The sequence below is a fragment of the Lithobates pipiens genome, unplaced genomic scaffold (genome assembly GCF_037356315.1).
Source record: "Lithobates pipiens isolate NorthernLeopardFrog02 unplaced genomic scaffold, aLitPip1_a1.2 Scaffold_27, whole genome shotgun sequence".
Classification (NCBI taxonomy): Eukaryota; Metazoa; Chordata; class Amphibia; order Anura; family Ranidae; genus Lithobates; species Lithobates pipiens.
Genome location: NW_027507788.1, coordinates 230,148,116 through 230,170,908, shown reverse-complemented (window position 1 = coordinate 230,170,908; position 22,793 = coordinate 230,148,116). Strand labels below are relative to the sequence as shown.

The 22,793-nt window shown below is 43.4% G+C and overlaps 1 protein-coding gene across 1 annotated transcript in view; it reads left to right on the top strand.

The window, feature by feature from the left end:
* The window catches only part of LOC143933034 (uncharacterized), a 70,383-nt gene that overhangs the window by 43,394 nt on the left and 4,196 nt on the right, over positions 1-22,793 (top strand). Inside the window, exons 6-9 of the mRNA XM_077455952.1 lie at positions 444-10,999; positions 13,512-13,633; positions 15,874-15,941; positions 20,824-21,008. Coding sequence (XP_077312078.1) covers positions 444-10,999; positions 13,512-13,633; positions 15,874-15,941; positions 20,824-21,008 — 10,931 coding nt within the window. The remainder of the gene's footprint in view (positions 1-443; positions 11,000-13,511; positions 13,634-15,873; positions 15,942-20,823; positions 21,009-22,793) is intronic.

The following is a 22,793-nucleotide window of genomic DNA, read 5'->3' as shown; positions in this document are numbered from 1 at the left end:
CGAGGGACCCCAGAAGAGGAGGATCGGGGCCACTCTGTGCAAAACGAGCTGCACAGTGGAGGTAAGTATAACATGTTTGTTATTTAAAAAAAAAAATGTTTTAGTTTACAATCCCTTTAATGCTTATAAAAAAAAAAAAATTGGAGAAAAAAATTGAGGCTGCTATTGATAACTTCTTATCCTGTAGCTGTATTTCCCTGTCTCTCATGCTGACACTACTGCTAAAGTATTTTGAACCAGCATACAGAGAAGGATTTCTGACATGACACTAACAATTATCTACATAATTGTTCTAAATAAGTCAATTAGAAAATGTGAATCCAAAGGGTTAGTATAACAGATAACCAACAAGCAATTTCAGAATGAGGTTGTCAGTAACAACTTCTGTATTTCTTCCAGGAGGGGTCTGATACATCAATAACTAAACTTTATTTTTCATTTAGAGGACTTTCGACAACTACAGAAACTGTGACCCAATCTGAAACATCTGAGACTGCGGCACCAACAGAGTCATCGTCAATTCCTGAAAGCTCTTCACGATCCGTCCACACAACAGAGTCATCAGCAATGTTGGAAACAAGTTCTTCTGGTACATCTGAAAATGAGGTGTCAACCTTGTCTCACACAACTGAGGCTCAAACTTCATTTAAATCATCAACTTTTACTGAAACAATTCAACCATCAACGTTCTCAGAAATATTAAGTACATTAACAACTTTTATAACATCACCTCTCAGCCAAACACTTCACACTTCCCAGGAAACTTCAACTCCATCCGAGACATTTCCACCAACTGGTCAATCAGAAGCTCCAACATCTGCAGAGTCATCAGCCTTTCCTATCACATCCTCTCCAATCTCTGTGGGTTTATCATCTACTGCTTCTCAATCAGAGACATCTTCTACTGTGTCGGAGATATCACAATCAGTTCCATCAAGAGAGACCACACCAATGGAAGCAATGGGTTCTTCCAGTGCAACAAACAGCGAGACGTCAACTTTACCCCACACAAGTGAGATATTGATATCAGAATCTTCTGCTTCATCTGGAACAGTACAGCCATTAACATTCTCAGAAACGTTAAGTACATCTGTCATTTCACAAACTTCACCTCATTCTAAAACACCAGACATTTCCCCAAAGACAGAATCCTCATCACCATCTGACATATCATTGTCAACTTCAGAAGCTTCAACAAAATCTGTAACTTCTTCCAGTACATTACTTCCAGTTCCATTTAGCTCCTTCCCTACAACAGAGTCTTCCACTGTGGTGGAGACTTCACAACCAGTTCACTCATCAATTGCTCAAACAAGTTTATTGACTACAAGAGAAGTTGAGGTTCCAACTCTGTCTTACACAACCGAGGCACCAACCTCACATGAGTCCTCTACTTCTCCTGGAACAGTCCAACCATCAACTTTCTCCGAAATATCAAGGACTTCTTTCATCTCACATACCTCACCTCATTCTATAACATTGTATACTTCCTCCACAACAGAAACCTCACCTTCATCTGAAACGTCCCAATCACCTGTATCATCAGAGACTACCGCAGAACCATCATCCTTCCCCAGCACTTCACACCCAGTTTCTCTTACTACATCGTCCTCTACTTATCTACCAACAGAAGCCTCCAGTACATTGGAAACATCACCAACATCTCTACCAACAGAGTTTTCAACTATGAAAGAAACAGGTTTTTCTTCTACCACAGAGAGAACAGCCTCAAATCCTCATACAACGGAGGCATCAACCTCATTGGGATTATCTGCTTCTACTACATCAGTGCAGTCATCAACCTTTTCTGAAACATCAAGTATAAGTCTTACTTCTGAAACATCTGCCCATGCCCAAACACTGCACACTTCCCCAGCAACAGAAACCTCATCACCATCTGAGATATCATTGTCCACTTCAACATCAGAAGCTTCTACATCCAGAGTAACTTCTTCACAAACTTTACCTCCAATTTCTGTGACCTCTTTATCTACAACAGAGTCTTCCACTGTGATGGAGACTTCACAATCAGTTCCCTCACCAATGTCCACAACAATATTCCAGACAAGTTCTTTAGGTACATCAGAAAGTGAAGTGTCAACCTTGTCTCACACAACTGAGGCACAAACTTCATTTCAATCATCAACTTCTACTGCGACAATAGAACCATCAACATTCTCAGAGATACCAAGTACATCGACATCTTATAGAACATCACCTCTCACCCAAACACTTCACACTTCTCAGGAAACTGAAACTTCAACTCCATCCAAGACATTTCCACCAACTGGTCAATCAGAAGCTCCAACATCTGCAGAGTCATCAGCCTTTCCTATCACATCCTCTCCAATCTCTGTGGGTTTATCATCTACTGCTTCTCAAACAGAGACATCTTCCACTGTACTGGAAACATCACAATCAGTTCCATCCAGAGAGACCACACCAAGGGAAGCAATGGGTTCTTCCAGTGCAGCAAACAGCGAGACATCAACTTTACCCCACACAAGTGAGATATTGATATCAGAATCTTCTGCTTCATCTGGAACAGTACAGCCATTAACATTCTCAGAAACATTAAGTACATCTGTCATTTCACAAACTTCACCTCATTCTGTAACACTGCAGACTTCCTCTGCAACAGAGCGATCGCCTCTATCTGATACACCCCAATCACCTGTATCATCAGAGACTACCGCAGAACCATCATCCTTCCCCAGCACTTCACACCCAGTTTCTCTTACTACATCGTCCTCTACTTATCTACCAACAGAAGCCTCCAGTACATTGGAAACATCAGCAACATCTCTACCAACAGAGTTTTCAACTATGAAAGAAACAGGTTTTTCTTCTACCACAGAGAGAACATCCTCAAATCCTCGTACAACGGAGGCATCGACCTCATTGGGATTATCTGATTCTACTACATCAGTGCAGCCATCAACCTTTTTGGAAACATCAAGTATAAGTCTTACTTCTGAAACATCTGCCCAAACACTGCACACTTCCCCAGCAACAGAAACCTCATCACCATCTGAGATATCATTGTCCACTTCAACATCAGAAGCTTCTACATCCAGAGTAACTTCTTCACAAACTTTACCTCCATTTTCTGTGACCTCTTTATCTACAACAGAGTCTTCCACTGTGATGGAGACTTCACAATCAGTTCCCTCACCAATGTCCACAACAATATTCCAGACACGTTCTTTAGGTACATCAGAAAGTGAAGTGTCAACCTTGTCTCACACAACTGAGGCACAAACTTCATTTCAATCATCAACTTCTACTGCGACAATAGAACCATCAACATTCTCAGAGATACCAAGTGCATCGCCATCTTATAGAACATCACCTCACACCCAAACACTTCACACTTCTCAGGAAACTGAAACTTCAACTCCATCCAAGACATTTCCACCAACTGGTCAATCAGAAGCTCCAACATCTGCAGAGTCATCAGCCTTTCCTATCAAATCCTCTCCAATCTCTGTGACAGCTTCAAATCCTCATACAATGGAGGCATCAACCTCATTGGAGTCGCCAACTTCTACTACATCAGGACAGCCATCAACATCCTCTGAAATATCACAGACATCTCCTTACTCTAAAATATCAGAAACTTCCCCAACGACAGACTCCTCATCACCATCTGACATATCATTGTCAACTTCAGAAGCTTCAACAAAATCTGTAACTTCTTCCAGTACATTACTTCCAGTTCCATTTAGCTCCTTCCCTACAACAGAGTCTTCCACTGTGGTGGAGACTTCACAACCAGTTCCCTCATCAATTGCTCAAACAAATTTATTGACTACAGCAGAAGTTCCAACTCTGTCTTCCACAACCGAGGCACCAACCTCACATGAGTCCTCTACTTCTCCTGGAACAGTCCAACCATCAACATTCTCCGAAATATCAAGGACTTCTTTCATGTCACAAACCTCACCTCATTCTGTAACATTGTATACTTCCTCCGCAACAGGAACCTCACCTTCATCTGAAACTTCACAGTCACCTGTATCATCAGAGACTACCGCAGAACCATCATCCTTCCCCAGCACTTCACACCCAGTTTCTCTTACTACATCGTCCTCTACTTATCTACCAACAGAAGCCTCCAGTACATTGGAAACATCACCAACATCTCTACCAACAGAGTTTTCAACTATGAAAGAAATAGGTTTTTCTTCTACCACAGAGAGAACATCCTCAAATCCTCGTACAACGGAGGCATCAACCTCATTGGGATTATCTGCTTCTACTACATCAGTGCAGCCATCAACCTTTTCTGAAACATCAAGTATAAGTCTTACTTCTGAAACATCTGCCCATGCCCAAACACTGCACACTTCCCCAGCAAAGGAAACCTCATCACCATCTGAGATATCATTGTCCACTTCAACATCAGAAGCTTCTACATCCAGAGTAACTTCTTCACAAACTTTACCTCCAATTTCTGTGACCCCTTTATCTACAACAGAGTCTTCCACTGTGGTGGAGACTTCACAATCAGTTCACTCATCAATTGCTCAAACAAGTTTATTGACTACAGCAGAAGTTCCAACTCTGTCTTACACAACCGAGGCACCAACCTCACATGAGTCCTCTACTTCTCCTGGAACAGTCCAACCATCAACATTCTCCGAAATATCAAGGACTTCTTTCATCTCACAAACCTCACCTCATTCTGTAACATTGTATACTTCCTCCGCAACAGAAACCTCCCCTTCATCTGAAACATCCCAATCACCTGTATCATCAGAGACTACCGCAGAACCATCATCCTTCCCCAGCACTTCACACCCAGTTTCTCTTACTACATCGTCCTCTACTTATCTACCAACAGAAGCCTCCAGTACATTGGAAACATCACCAACATCTCTACCAACAGAGTTTTCAACTATGAAAGAAATAGGTTTTTCTTCTACCACAGAGAGAACATCCTCAAATCCTCGTACAACGGAGGCATCAACCTCATTGGGATTATCTGCTTCTACTACATCAGTGCAGCCATCAACCTTTTTGGAAACATCAAGTATAAGTCTTACTTCTGAAACATCTGCCCAAACACTGCACACTTCCCCAGCAACAGAAACCTCATCACCATCTGAGATATCATTGTCCACTTCAACATCAGAAGCTTCTACATCCAGAGTAACTTCTTCACAAACTTTACCTCCAATTTCTGTGACCTCTTTATCTACAACAGAGTCTTCCACTGTGATGGAGACTTCACAACCAGTTCACTCATCAATTGCTCAAACAAGTTCATTGACTACAGCAGAAGTTCCAACTCTGTCTTACACAACCGAGGCACCAACCTCACATGAGTCCTCTACTTCTCCTGGAACAGTCCAACCATCAACATTCACAGAAATATCAAGGACTTCTTTCATCTCACAAACCTCACCTCATTCTGTAACATTGTATACTTCCTCCGCAACAGAAACCTCCCCTTCATCTGAAACTTCACAGTCACCTGTATCATCAGAGACCGCTACATCAACTGAATCGGTATCCTTCCCTAGGACAACGCACCCAGTTTCTTTTACCACACCATCCACTACTTATCTACCAACAGAAGCCTCCAGTACATTGGAAACATCACAAACATCTCTACCAACAGAGTTTTCAACTATGAAAGAAACAGGTTTTTCTTCTACCACAGAGAGAACAGCCTCAAATCCTCGTACAACGGAGGCATCGACCTCATTGGGATTATCTGATTCTACTACATCAGTGCAGCCATCAACCTTTTCTGAAACATCAAGTATAAGTCTTACTTCTGAAACATCTGCCCATGCCCAAACACCGCACACTTCCCCAGCAACAGAAACCTCATCACCATCTGAGATATCATTGTCCACTTCAAGATCAGAAGCTTCTACATCCAGAGTAACTTCTTCACAAACTTTACCTCCATTTTCTGTGACCTCTTTATCTACAACAGAGTCTTCCACTGTGATGGAGACTTCACAATCAGTTCACTCACCAATGTCCACAACAATATTCCAAACAAGTTCTTTAGGTACATCAGAAAGTGAAGTGACAACCTTGTCTCACACAACTGAGGCACAAACTTCATTTCAATCATCAACTTCTACTGTGACAATAGAACCATCAACATTCTCAGAGATACCAAGTGTATCGACATCTTATAGAACATCACCTCACACCCAAACATTTCACACTTCTCAGGAAACTGAAACTTCAACTCCATCCAAGACATTTCCACCAACTGGTCATTCAGAAGCTCCAACATCTGCAGAGTCATCAGCCTCTCCCAGTACAGCCGCTCCAATCTCTGTGACAGCTTCAAATCCTCATACAATGGAGACATCAACCTCATTGGAGGCGCCAACTTCTACTACATCAGGACAGCCATCAACATCCTCTGAAATATCACAGACATCTCCTTACTCTAAAATATCAGAAACTTCCCCAACGACAGAATCCTCATCACCATCTGACATATCATTGTCAACTTCAGAAGCTTCAACAAAATCTGTAACTTCTTCCAGTACATTACTTCCAGTTCCATTTAGCTCCTTCCCTACAACAGAGTCTTCCACTGTGGTGGAGACTTCACAACCAGTTCCCTCATCAATTGCTCAACAAAGTTTATTGACTACAAGAGAAGTTCCAACTCTGTCTTACACAACCGAGGCAACAACCTCACATGAGTCCTCTACTTCTCCTGGAACAGTCCAACCATCAACATTCTCCGAAATATCAAGGACTTCTTTCATCTCACAAACCTCACCTCATTCTGTAACATTGTATACTTCCTCCGCAACAGAAACCTCAACTTCATCTGAAACTTCACAGTCACCTGTTTTATCAGAGACCGCTACATCAAGTCAATCGATATCCTTCCCTAGGACATCGCACCCAGGTTCTTTTACCACATCGTCTACTACTTATCTACCAACAGAAGCCTCCAGTACATTGGAAACATCAGCAACATCTCTACCAACAGAGTTTTCAACTATGAAAGAAACAGGTTTTTCTTCTACCACAGAGAGAACAGCCTCAAATCCTCGTACAACGGAGGCATCAATCTCATTGGGATTATCTGCTTCTACTACATCAGTGCAGCCATCAACCTTTTTGGAAACATCAAGTATAAGTCTTACTTCTGAAACATCTGCCCAAACACTGCACACTTCCCCAGCAACAGAAACCTCATCACCATCTGAGATATCATTGTCCACTTCAACATCAGAAGCTTCTACATCCAGAGTAACTTCTTCACAAACTTTACCTCCAATTTCTGTGACCTCTTTATCTACAACAGAGTCTTCCACTGTGATGGAGACTTCACAATCAGTTCACTCACCAATGTCCACAACAATATTCCAGACAAGTTCTTTAGGTACATCAGAAAGTGAAGTGTCAACCTTGTCTCACACAACTGAGGCACAAACTTCATTTCAATCATCAACTTCTACTGCGACAATCGAAACATCAACATTCTCAGAGATACCAAGTGCATCGACATCTTATAGAACATCACCTCACACCCAAACACTTCACACTTCTCAGGAAACTGAAACTTCAACTCCATCCAAGACATTTCCACCAACTGGTCATTCAGAAGCTCCAACATCTGCAGAGTCATCAGCCTCTCCCAGTACAGCCGCTCCAATCTCTGTGACAGCTTCAAATCCTCATACAATGGAGACATCAACCTCATTGGAGTCACCGACTTCTACTACATCAGGACAGCCATCAACATCCTCTGAAATATCACAGACATCTCCTTACTCTAAAATATCAGAAACTTCCCCAACGACAGAATCCTCATCACCATCTGACATATCATTGTCAACTTCAGAAGCTTCAACAAAATCTGTAACTTCTTCCAGTACATTACTTCCAGTTCCATTTAGCTCCTTCCCTACAACAGAGTCTTCCACTGTGGTGGAGACTTCACAACCAGTTCCCTCATCAATTGCTCAAACAAGTTTATTGACTACAGCAGAAGTTCCAACTCTGTCTTACACAACCGAGGCACCAACCTCACATGAGTCCTCTACTTCTCCTGGAACAGTCCAACCATCAACATTCTCCGAAATATCAAGGACTTCTTTCATCTCACAAACCTCACCTCATTCTGTAACATTGTATACTTCCTCCGCAACAGAAACCTCCCCTTCATCTGAAACTTCACAGTCACCTGTATCATCAGAGACTACCGCAGAACCATCATCCTTCCCCAGCACTTCACACCCAGTTTCTCTTACTACATCGTCCTCTACTTATCTACCAACAGAAGCCTCCAGTACATTGGAAACATCCCCAACATCTCTACCAACAGAGTTTTCAACTATGAAAGAAACAGGTTTTTCTTCTACCACAGAGAGAACATCCTCAAATCCTCGTACAACGGAGGCATCAACCTCATTGGGATTATCTGATTCTACTACATCAGTGCAGCCATCAACCTTTTCTGAAACATCAAGTATAAGTCTTACTTCTGAAACATCTGCCCATGCCCAAACACTGCACACTTCCCCAGCAACAGAAACCTCATCACCATCTGAGATATCATTGTCCACTTCAACATCAGAAGCTTCTACATCCAGAGTAACTTCTTCACAAACTTTACCTCCAATTTCTGTGACCTCTTTATCTACAACAGAGTCTTCCACTGTGATGGAGACTTCACAATCAGTTCACTCACCAATGTCCACAACAATATTCCAGACAAGTTCTTTAGGTACATTAGAAAGTGAAGTGTCAACCTTGTCTCACACAACTGAGGCACAAACTTCATTTCAATCATCAACTTCTACTGCGACAATAGAAACATCAACCTTCTCAGAGATACCAAGTACATCGACATCTTATAGAACATCACCTCTCACCCAAACACTTCACACTTCTCAGGAAACTTCAACTCCATCCAAGACATTTCCACCAACTGGTCATTCAGAAGCTCCAACATCTGCAGAGTCATCAGCCTCTCCCAGTACAGCCGCTCCAATCTCTGTGACAGCTTCAAATCCTCATACAATGGAGGCATCAACCTCATTGGAGTCACCGACTTCTACTACATCAGGACAGCCATCAACATCCTCTGAAATATCACAGACATCTCCTTACTCTAAAATATCAGAAACTTCCCCAACGACAGAATCCTCATCACCATCTGACATATCATTGTCAACTTCAGAAGCTTCAACAAAATCTGTAACTTCTTCCAGTACATTACTTCCAGTTCCATTTAGCTCCTTCCCTACAACAGAGTCTTCCACTGTGGTGGAGACTTCACAACCAGTTCACTCATCAATTGCTCAAACAAATTTATTGACTACAAGAGAAGTTCCAACTCTGTCTTACACAACCGAGGCACCAACCTCACATGAGTCCTCTACTTCTCCTGGAACAGTCCAACCATCAACATTCTCAGAAATATCAAGGACTTCTTTCATCTCACAAACCTCACCTCATTCTGTAACATTGTATACTTCCTCCGCAACAGAAACCTCAACTTCATCTGAAACTTCACAGTCACCTGTATCATCAGAGACCGCTACATCAAGTCAATCGGTATCCTTCCCTAGGACATCGCACCCAGGTTCTTTTACCACATCGTCTACTACTTATCTACCAACAGAAGCCTCCAGTACATTGGAAACATCACAAACATCTCTACCAACAGAGTTTTCAACTATGAAAGAAACAGGTTTTTCTTCTACCACAGAGAGAACATCCTCAAATCCTCGTACAACGGAGGCATCAACCTCATTGGGATTATCTGCTTCTACTACATCAGTGCAGCCATCAACCTTTTTGGAAACATCAAGTATAAGTCTTACTTCTGAAACATCTGCCCATGCCCAAACACCGCACACTTCCCCAGCAACAGAAACCTCATCACCATCTGAGATATCATTGTCCACTTCAACATCAGAAGCTTCTACATCCAGAGTAACTTCTTCACAAACTTTACCTCCAATTTCTGTGACCTCTTTATCTACAACAGAGTCTTCCACTGTGATGGAGACTTCACAATCAGTTCCCTCACCAATGTCCACAACAATATTCCAAACACGTTCTTTAGGTACATCAGAAAGTGAAGTGTCAACCTTGTCTCACACAACTGAGGCACAAACTTCATTTCAATCATCAACTTCTACTGCGACAATAGAACCATCAACATTCTCAGAGATACCAAGTGCATCGACATCTTATAGAACATCACCTCACACCCAAACACTTCACACTTCTCAGGAAACTGAAACTTCAACTCCATCCAAGACATTTCCACCAACTGGTCAATCAGAAGCTCCAACATCTGCAGAGTCATCAGCCTTTCCTATCACATCCTCTCCAATCTCTGTGGGTTTATCATCTACTGCTTCTCAAACAGAGACATCTTCTACTGTGTCGGAGACATCACAATCAGTTCCATCAAGAGAGACCACACCAAGGGAAGTAACAAGTCCTACTAATGAGCCATCAACTTTTTCAGAAGCTTCACCATCAACACAATCCTCATCATCATCATCAACAACAAAATCCTCAGCTGTGTTTGAAACATCTCAATCAGTTCTTTCAACATTGTTTTCAACAACGAAGGAAGCCCATATTTCTAGTACAATTACAAGTATTACTTCTCTTCCATCCAAACCATTATCTACATCCGAGTCATCAACTTTTACCGCCCCCGTACAACCATCAGCATTCTCAGAAATATCGTCTACTTCTTTGAATTTTCAAACGTCTCCACTTTACACTTCTGCAGTAAAAGAAACAACATTATCTCAATCATCAGAAACTTCTAGAGCAACAGAATCTGGAACATCCTCCCAAGTTGTAGATATGTCTTCTCTTCAATTTACAACACCTGGGAAGACGAGTTCATTCCAATCATCATCAAAAACGACATCTTTGACTTCCTCAATAACCAAGACCTCCGTAAAGCAATGTTCTGACTTTGTATTCGGAGATAACTGTGAGGATGGAATGAACCACATTGACGTCACAATAGGTACAATGTTCTTTCATTTTTACATATACAGTAGATAGATAGATATGATATTAAAGTGATTTTAGTATATATTTATATGATTGTTTAAATGGTATTTTAAATTATAATTTCATATGACTGGGTAAAAATACAGGAAATAATCAGGATAGCTTTTAGAATTACAAGCAAGAGAAGTTGGTGGTCAGCAAGTGAAGCTTTCCTAATAAAACACATTGAAGATGAGTATATGTGATACGTTCCATGCGATCGGCGATCTGTGACTTGGGATGAAAATGTCTGAACAACTCATAGAAGCATCAGATTCTTGACTTTTTTCTTGCGCAGATCCAAATCTGAGACCATCTATGTTGAGTATTAAGTATTATTATTATTAGGTCATCACTAGAAATCTGAAGTAGGGCTATGGTAAAATTATAACGCCATAATACAGAGCCTCGAAAAAGTATTCATACCCCCCGACATTCCCCACATTTTGTTACAACCAAAACCATAAATGTATTTTATTGGGATTTTATGTGATGGACCAACACAAAGTGTCACATAATTGTGAAGTGGAAGGAAAATGATAAATGATACAAATAAATATGTGAAAAGTGTGGGGGAGGGACATTTGTATGGCGCCCCCTTTACTCTGATATCCCTAACTAAAATCTAGAGGAACCAATAACCATCAGAAGTCACCTAATTAGTAAATAGAGTCCACCTGTGTGTCATTTCATCTCAGTATAAATACAGCTGTTCTGTGAAGCCCTCAGAGGTTTGTTAGAGAACCTTAGTGAACAAACAGCATCATGAAGGCCAAGGAACACACCAGACAGGTCAGGGATGAAGTTATGGAGAAGTATAAAGCAGGGTTGGGTTATAATAAAATCTCCCAAGCTTTGACCATCTCACAGGGCTCTGTTCAATCCATCATCGGAAAATGGAAAGAGTATGGGCACAACCGCAAACCTACCAAGACACGACCGTCCACCTAAACTGACCGGGCCGGGCAAGGAGAGCATTCATCAGAGAAGAGCCAAGAGGTCCATGGTAACTCTGGAGGAGCTGCAGAGATCCACAGCTCAGGGGGGAGAATCTGTCCACAGGACAACTATTAGTCGTCTCTCCACAAATCTGCCCTTTATGGAAGAGTGACAAGAAGAAAGACATTGGAGAAAGAAAGTCATAAGAAGTCCTGTTTGTAGTTTGTGAGAAGCCATGTGGGGGAGGGGGCAGCAAACATGTGGAAGAAGGTGATCTGGTCAGAGGAGACCAAAATTCTACTTTATGGCCTAAAAGTAAAACGCTATGTGTGGGGAAAACTAACACCGCCCATCCCCCGAACACACCATCCCCACCGTGAGACATGGTGGTGGCAGCATCATGTGGTGGGGATGGTTTTCTTCAGCAGGGACAGGGAAGCTGGTCAGAGTTGATGGGAAGATGGATGGAGACAAATACAGGACAATCTTAGAAGAAAACCTGTTAGAGTCGGCAAAAGACTTGAGACCGGGGCGGAGGTTCCCCTTCCAGCAGGACAACGACCCGAAACATCCAGCCAGAGCTACAATGGAATGGTTTACATCAAAGCACATTCATGTGTTAGAATGGCCCAGTCACAGTCCAGACCTAAATCCCATTGACAATCTGTGGCCAGACTTGAAAATTGCTGATCACAGACGCTCTCCATCCAATCTGACAGAGCTTGAGATATTTTACAAAGAAGAAGAATGGGCAGAAATGTCCTCTCTAGATGGGCAAAGCTGGTAGAGACACCCCCAAAAAGACTTGTAGAGAAAGGGGGTTCTACAAAGTATTGACTCCGGGGGGCCCCATACAAATGCCCCTCCCCCCTCCCCCACACTTTTCACGTATTTATTTGTATCATTTATCATTTTCCTTCCACTTCACAATTATGTGACACTTTGTGTTGGTCCATCACATAAAATCCAAATAAAATACATTTATGGTTTTGGTTGTAACATGACGAAATGTGGGGAATTTCAAAGGGTGTGAATACTTTTTCAAGGCGCTGTATTTATAGGTAAAGGTGATCCAGGGAATATCTGATTGCCTTTTGAGGGGTCAGGAAGGGTTTTTTTCCCCCACTGGAGAAGATTAGATCATGCTTTAGTGGGGGGGGTTGTCTTCTTCTGGATGCACTGTAGGTACAGGGTGGTGTATATGGCGGTTTTCTATTGGTTGAACTAGAAGGACTTGCGTCATTTTTCAACCTCTGTATCTGAGACATGGTGCTGCAGGTGGATGTCGGCTCTCAGAGCTGTTCACAATGGCCGGGTGCTGGTCCGATATCTGCCAACAAATAAGTACCAGGAATTTGAAGGGTTCTCCGCACAACTGCACCAGGGAAATGTTCCATTAAAGGCACAGGACGCGGGTGTTTGGTGGGACTCGTATACAAGCGCTATTCCAGAGACAAGGTCGCCATGCCCTTTACCTGCACTCTATGATTGGAGGAGGAATGGGAGGTCTTCTCTTTTGACTTATTTTGTATATTTCATCCCTCCAGATCAAAACAGGGCGCCATCAAAGAATATCAATGTGCGGGTATCATTGAATAGAATGTTTACTTCACAACTGGAAGATAAGACGTCCCAGGAGTACACCAGCCTACTCGCCGCTGTCACACGGGTAAGACTCACATTTCTATTTAAAGTCGGAGAATAGAAAACGTTCTGATCCCATTGTATGGAGGAACGGTCGAGATCTGTGCTTCGGAATCAAATAACGTCTTCCAGATGAACGCATTTTATATCGTATTTCCAATCTTCACATTCAGGTCAGCCTACTAAAATCAACAGAGAATAAAAATGAACTATGTTAGCACTGTGTGTGCTGTGGGGTTTTAATACTTGAGTAGAATTATTGGTGACACCGACCATTGTGAGAAACGTCCCGGGAAATGAAGGGGGCGGCACAGTACGTATGTGAGGAGAGCAGCTGGAGGACTTCCAACTGGGACCATTGACATTCATACAACTGTCCACACATGACACGCTCACCGGGGCACCACAGGGTTTTCATTTACAGTGTACAGACCGATAGACCGATAGACCAAAAAAAAGATGTTCTACTTTATATTGTATGGTGTGGAGGTGACCCCAGCTTCTTAACCACTTGCTTACTGGGCACTTAAACCCCCTTCCTGCCCAGACCAATTTTCAGCGCTGATGCACTTTGAATGACAATTGCGCGGTCATACAACACTGTACCCAAATGACATTTTTATCATTTTTTTCCCACAAATAGAGCTTTCTTTTGGTGGTATTTAATCACAGCTCGGAGTTTTATTTTTTGCTAAACAAACAAAAAAAGATGCAAAAAAAAAAAAAAAATCATGTTTAATAGTTTGTTATAAAATCTTGCAAACAGGTCAGTTTTCTCCTTCATTGAAGTGCGCTGATAGGCTGCACTGGTGGGCACTGATAGGCTGCACTGGTGGGCACTGATAGGCTGCACTGGTAGGCACTGATAGGGTGCACTGGCGGGCACTGATAGGCATAGTTAAGGTGGCACCAATAGGCACAGATAAGGTAGTACTGACGGGCACAGATAAGGTAGTACTGATGGGCACAGATAAGGTGGCACTGATGGGCACAGATAAGATGGCACGGATGGGTGGCACGAATGGGTGGCACTAAGGGGTACTGATAGGTACCACTGATAGATGGGAATGATGGGCACTGATAGGTGGCACTGATAGGTGGCTCTGATAGGTGGCACTGCTGGGCACTGATGGGCGGCACTGATGGGCACTAGTAGATGGCACTGATGGGCACTGGTAGATGACACTGATGGGCACGGATATGTGGCACTGGGGTGCAGCAACGTTGTTGAGGCAGATTGCGGGCACTGATGGGTGGCACTGTGGGCACTGATGGGTGGCACTGTGGGCACTGATGGGTGGCACTATGGGCACTGCTGGGTGGCACTATGGGCACTGCTGGGTGGCACTGACGGGGGGCACTTTTTTGTTGATGAGGTGGCACTGGCAGGGGGCAGGTGGGCACTGGCAGGGCTGGCTGTGATCGGGACCGATGTCCCTCTCACGGCCGCCGGTGATCGGCTCTTTTTTTTTTCTCCTCGCACTGTCAGCACGAGGAGGAATAATAGCCGATTACCGGCTCCGTTGTATCACATGATCAGCTGTCATTGGCTCCGGATCCGTGATCAGGCGAGTCTCATAGACTCGCCGATCACAGAGCGCGCCGCACGCGCCCCTCAGGGGGCGCACAGGCCGCTCGTGCACGGGACGACGTCAATAGACGTCGTCCCGGCAAAGGAGGTCCGCGCTGTAGCTGTCATTTGGCTATAGTGCGGATCTCAACTGGTTAATTACTGGAATCAAATTGCAATCAGACTGTCCAAGGCACTAACGACCTAACAACCTATCCTATTGTACTATTGTGGGGTATTTATGACAATCTCCCCATCCAAAAACATGCTAAATTACTAAATAGAAAGTCCTCACCACCATCCTATAATTCCTGGTGCCTGGACCCCCCACCTCCCCCTCCTTCCCTCCCTCTTCTATCTCTCCAGGGTGTAAAAATGATTGTTGATGAGGCTCCTTTAATATGCGGCCATAATTTTTCCCTAAAGACGGCGACTGTGCGGTCCAGCACATGTCATGCCATCCCTGCGCCCACCCCCTACGGCTGCTAGCTCCGGGACTCCCTATACAGATGTTGGACTTCTTTCCATACGATCTTCTATACGTTGGCTATAATTTGTTTGTCTCTGTTTTTTGTTACATTGTAACTTTAAAACTGGTAATAGCTTTAAATAAAAGGTGTTTTTTAACTGTAAAAAAAGAGGTGTTGATGGTTGGGGTTCACATACTTTAACTTTTCATCTCTGGTTTGTTTTAGGACTTCAGTGAAAAATACATGAAGGTGTCTCCAACATACTACGTGAGGATGGTATTCCATGGATTCAGGTACTTCCCAGATTTGTAGCACACTTACCTGTAGTCTCCGATTTCTGGGTCTGAAGGTCAGGAAAAGGCTGACAACAAAGTGTGACCCAGCCTGAGACTCCGATATCAATATAACCCCCTGGGGAGATCAATGGGCTCTAATAAATATTAATATAACCTCCCGGGAGATCAATGGGCTCTAATAAATATCAATACAACCTCCGGGGAGATCAATGGGCTCTAATAAATATCAATATAACCTCCAGGGAGATCAATGGGCTCTAATAAATATCAATATAACCTCCTGGGAGATCAATGGGCTCTAATAAATATCAATATAACCTCCAGGGAGATCAATGGGCTCTAATAAATATCAATATAACCTCCTGGGAGATCAATGGGCTCTAATAAATATCAATATAACCTCCGGGGAGATCAATGGGCTCTAATAAATATCAATATAACCTCCGGGGAGATCAATGGGCTCTAATAAATATCAATATAACCTCCGGGGAGATCAATGGGCTCTAATAAATATCAATATAACCTCCGGGGAGATCAATGGGCTCTAATAAATATCAATATAACCTCCGGGGAGATCAATGGGCTCTAATAAATATCAATATAACCTCCGGGGAGATCAATGGGTTCTAATAAATATCAATATAACCTCCGGGGAGATCAATGGGCTCTAATAAATATCAATATAACCTCCGGGGAGATCAATGGGCTCTAATAAATATCAATATAACCTCCGGGGAGATCAATGGGCTCTAATAAATATCAATATAACCTCCGGGGAGATCAATGGGTTCTAATAAATATCAATATAACCTCCGGGGAGATCAATGGGCTCTAATAAATATCAATATAACCTCCGGGGAGATCAATGGGCTCTAATAAATATCAATATAACCTCCGGGGAGATCAATGGGCTCTAATAAATATCAATATAACCTCCGGGGAGATCAATGGTCTCTAATAAATATCAATATAACCCTTGGGGAGATCAATGGGCTCTAATAAATATCAATATAACCTCCGGGGAGATCAATGGGCTCTAATAAATATCAATATAACCTCCGGGGAGATCAATGGGCTCTAATAAATATCAATATAACCTCCAGGGAGATCAATGGGCTCTAATAAATATCAATATAACCTCCAGGGAGATCAATGGGCTCTAATAAATATCAATATAACCTCCGGGAAGATCAATGGGTTCTAATAAATATCAATATAACCAGGGCAGTTTTTAAGGCAGGGCAAAAGGGGCAGCTGCCCTGGGCCATGTCATTGTTGTGGGGCCCAAAGCAGCTTCCTTATACTTGCCAACTATCCTGGTTTAAATTTCTTTGTCTCTTGCTGTGTCCGGATATCTCAGTGTGAAGTGTTGGTAATAATGCTGCTCAGCTCTGCCCTATTGTTGTGTACAGATGACTCACCTGCAGACCTGTGTTTACATGTAAATTACCGGCATTCATATGTAAATAGCTGCATAGATATGCAAATAGAGGCGGCATCCATATGTATAGCATGATCCCTGGAGTGAGGAGATGATGTGCTGTAACCTCTAGCAACGAATCAGTGAGCAGTATTACTGTACAGTAATCTCAACAAGCAGAAATCATGTGCTGTAACCTCTGGCAACCAGTCAGTGAGCGGTAATGATACACTGTAACCTCTGGCAACCAATCGCAATAGCTGCCTGATCTGATTCAGTAAACTGATTCAGTCTAGCTGCTATTTATTGTATGTCTCAGAGCAGGTGGAGAGCAAAACTTCATGGGGGGGGGGGGGGGGGCAACAATAGTTTTGCCCCAGGGTCCAATCAATATTAAAGATGGCCCTTAATACAACCTCCTGGGAAATCAATGGGCTCTAATAAATATCAATATAACCTCCGGCAGGGCTGGGCTGGGACAAAAATTTGGCCCTGGACTTCATCCAGACCAGCCCACTTTAATTTTGCAAACACGCAAAAAACAGTATATGAACTGTATGCAATTGCGCAAAAAAGCCCTTAGAGAGCCCCCCTTACATCAGGGTCCCCAGAGAGCCCCTCCTTACATTTGGGTCCCCAGAGAGCCCCCCCTTACATCAGGGTCCCCATATAGCCTTCCCCTTACATCAGGGTCCCCAGAGAGCCCCTCTTACATCAGAGTCCCCAGAGATCATCCGCCTTACATCAGGGTCCCTAGAGAGCCAACCCCTTACATCCGGGTCCCCACAGAGCTCCCCCTTAAATCCGGGGTCCACAGAGAGCCTCTCTCTTATCTCAGGGTCCCCAGAGAGCCCCTCCTTACATCAGGGTCACCAGAAAGAAGGCAGGTAGTGGGCCGGGACCCTGTGGTTGGGGACTCCTGGACTGACTTGGGGCTATGGGCCCCAGATTCGGGCTATAGCCCCAAAAGTCCCCCCCAGCGATGCCACTGGCTGTCACTGAAACCGGCCCACTGAGCCATCGGCCCACCGGGAAACTCCCTATAGTCCCTATGGCCAGTACATGCCTGACCTCCGGGGAGATCAATGAGATGAATGAAACATTACTATGGGATGGGAATCATCTGAGGTGTCATTACTTTTACTTTTCTCCAGAAACCTGATAAATGCCTCTTTACTCTGTAATTACTTATCATTCAGCGTTGACGTCACTTCCCTCTTCAGGTTACATTGTAAGAAGCCAACACCATGATGTGTTCCATGTCTTTTAGCCCAGCGGGGGTGGTTTGCTCTTTTTTTATTGCCACCTGTGTCCTTGTTGGGGTGATTTCTCCATCTCTTCCTGTAAAGAAAGGAAGTGATTGGACATCTTTTGGGGGTGGGGTGGGGGGGTGGGATCACATACAAAAAAAGGACTCCATATCAGTAAAGTGGGGAAGAGTAGAAACCCGCACTCCATGAAAGTCATCCTGTAGGCAGGTGCAGTCTACTTTCTCCACCGCAGGTGGCGCTCAACCGCAGAGGCATAGCAGGGGAGAGGAATTCAAGAGGAACATGGCTCTTCGATGGTTTCCAGTGTCATTGGGGAAGCTATCCCATTTGATGGTGCCACCCCCCATGTGACTCTAGCAGCCATCTTGGGTCGGGCCCCCGTCTCCCTGGTCTGGCACGCATTTTGCGTTTGTGTAGTGCAGGGACAGGTCATCCGTCTTAAAGGGACAGTGATTAGCAACATGGAGAGGTTCCAGACGAGTAAGGAATGGATAAGGAGGCACCATCCTTCTGGAGATCTCGCAACTTGAGCTCGGATCTCCCATCCTTCATTCCGCCTCGCAAAAGACTCTGTCGGCACATCTCGGACCGGCTCTGATACACGTTGCGGATTTTGCCATGACTGGTCCCAGTTGGGCGCCTTCCTGCTGGTTTGTTTGGAAATACCGGATTCTGCATTAATACAAGTTCCATTCTCTGTGATTACTGCCGCCGCACCATGCTGCGCCTCCCCACAATCCCATTAGATTTAATAAAAGTAGCCAACTTCAACACAGTTCCTGCCGTAAGCCATGCCCCTTTTACGCGTTTCACCCCAATCGGGCTTATTCATACAGGCCCAATGGGGGTAAAACGCATCAGCTGGGTGTGGCTCAGGGCAGGGACTAAGTTGGTTATTTTCATTGAATATCATGGAAGGACTTTCATGGAGGACGGGTTTGTATTTTATCCTCGCTGAGCGACGGGCAGGAAGAGAGAAAAATCTCCCCAATGGGATCACTGGCCGAAATAAAAAGAAACCCTTCCAGAAATTGTAACTAAAACTAAAACAGCCGTCCCTTATTATCCATTACATTATTATCCCTTATTATCCATTATGATCCATTATTATCCCTTATTATCCATTATGATCCATTATTATCCATTATTATCCCTTATTATCCCTTATTATCCATTATTATCCCTTATTATCCATTATGATCCATTATTATCCCTTATTATCCATTATGATCCATTATTATCCCTTATTATCCATTATTATCCATTATTATCCATTATTATCCCTTATTATCCCTTATTATCCATTATTATCCATTATTATCCATTATTATCCCTTATTATCCATTATGATCCATTATTATCCCTTATTATCCATTATGATCCATTATTATCCCTTATTATCCATTATTATCCATTATTATCCATTATTATCCCTTATTATCCCTTATTATCCATTATTATCCATTATTATCCATTATTATCCCTTATTATCCATTATGATCCATTATTATCCATTATTATCCCTTATTATCCATTATGATCCATTATTATCCCTTATTATCCATTATTATCCATTATTATCCCTTATTATCCCTTATTATCCATTATTATCCATTATTATCCCTTATTATCCATTATTATCCATTATTATCCATTATTATCCCTTATTATCCATTATGATCCATTATTATCCCTTATTATCCATTATTATCCATTATTATCCATTATTATCCCTTATTATCCCTTATTATCCATTATTATCCATTATTATCCATTATTATCCCTTATTATCCATTATGATCCATTATTATCCCTTATTATCCATTATTATCCATTATTATCCCTTATTATCCATTATGATCCATTATTATCCCTTATTATCCATTATGATCCATTATTATCCATTATTATCCATTATTATCCCTTATTATCCATTATTATCCATTATTATCCATTATTATCGAATATTATCCATTATTATCCATTATGATCCATTATGATCCATTATTATCCATTATTATCCATTATTATCCCTTATTATCCATTATTATCCCTTATTATCCATTATTATCCATTATTATCCATTATTATCCATTATTATCCATTATTATCCATTGTCCCGTATTACTAGAATAATGAATCTGTTATCAGATGTTCTTCATTTCCTTCCCAATTCTTCTCTCTTCAGTAACGGGAGCACCATAGTGAACACCTCCGGGATCTACAGCTACCCCAATAATCAGACGGGAATCAATTATATCAACTACAATCTGACAGATGATGTTATAAAAGAATTTTCTAATATCGACCCGACAGACCTGAACGCCACGGCGACCGTCCTGAATGTGACTTCCGAGTCTTCTCCCATATCGGGTGAGATCTGAATCTTTAATATTCCTCGTCATCAATCAGAGATCCCGTCACCAAGACATTCCTTTCATCCTCCTATAAGATGATATGTGTATAGAATGTGCTTTATTCATGTTATTTCCTGTAACATCCCCCTCCCCCCCCTTCTGTGGACATCCAAAAACACCAAGACCGCTGCCGGGTGACGTCATCTTGGATGAGATGTCAGCAGACGCCATCGGCACTCTATAGTATTCCCCTTCACTCCTCCCCCGGCAGCTACATAAAAGCTTATGTAGGGAGGTGCGGAGGAGCTGGACCAGCACAGGCAATAAATAGACCAGTGGTGGCTGGTGCTAAACTTTTTTTGAGGGGCGGCAAACAAACCCCCCCATGTCCGCGCTCACCCCTCCACAGTCCCCACACTCACCGCTCCACAGTCCCCACACCTCCCCCACAGTCCCCACACTCACCGCTCCACAGTCCCCACACCTCCCCCCTCCACAGTCCCCACACCTCCCCCACGGTCCCCACATTCACCCCTCCACAGTCCCTCCGCACTCACCCCTCCACAGTCCCTCCGCACTCACCCCTCCACGGTCCCTGCACTCACCCCTCCACAGTCCCTCCGCACTCACCCCTCCACAGTCCCTCCGCACTCACCCCTCCACAGTCCCTCCGCACTCACCCCTCCACGGTCCCTGCACTCACCCCTCCACGGTCCCTCCACACTCACCCCTCCACTGTCCCTCCACACTCACCACTCACCGTTCCATGGTCCCCACACTCACCCCTCCACGGTCCCTCCACTGCATCCTCGACTTCTCCTCCTGGCCAACCCGATCCGCCTCCTGTCCTGATTGGCCGGTAAGGAGAAGCCGGAAGATAATAGCGAATATTGATTTGCTATTGCCACAAGTGGGTGGGTCCAGGGCGCAGTGCTCTGCCCCCCGAGCCCAACCTTTTTCAAGCCAATTAGAGCCTCAGTCTCTAATCATGTGCTTGGAAAAAAAATAACTCAAACAAACATATGAGTCCGGTGCCCTGCGTGCATCTGACATGCAAACTAGGGGGACGGCACCGCTGGAGTTTTAATTAATTTCCATGGCCAGTTTGATCTGGCCAATGAAATGAATTAACGCCCAAATGCTTGATGTTGCCAAATACAGTACACACTTTTACCAGCATCAAGCATTTTTTCTTTTCCCAAATGTAAAGTGTCTAGAGCAGTGATTCTCAACCAGGGTTCCTCCAGAGGTTGTAGGGGTTCCTTCAGCATTGGGCAATTTCTGCCTCTCGGATAAGTTCCCACCGACACTGTTGATCTTTTTAACTATCTGTAAGGAGGTAATTCTTCCCAATGACCACAAGTGTAAGGACCATTCTTCCCAATGACCACAAGTGTAAGGACCATTCTTCCCAACGACCACAAGTGTGAGGACCATTCTTCCCAATGACCACAAGTGTAAGGACCATTCTTCCCAATGACCACAAGTGTAAGGACCATTCTTCCCAATGACCACAAGTGTAAGGACCATTCTTCCCAATGACCACAAGTGTAAGGACCATTCTTCCCAATGACCACAAGTGTGAGGAGGTAATTCTTCCCAATGACCACAAGTGTAAGGACCATTCTTCCCAATGACCACAAGTGTAAGGACCATTCTTCCCAATGACCACAAGTGTGAGGACCATTCTTCCCACTGACCACAAGTGTAAGGAACATTCTTCCCACTGACCACAAGTGTAAGGACCATTCTTCCCAATGACCACAAGTGTAAGGACCATTCTTCCCACTGACCACAAGTG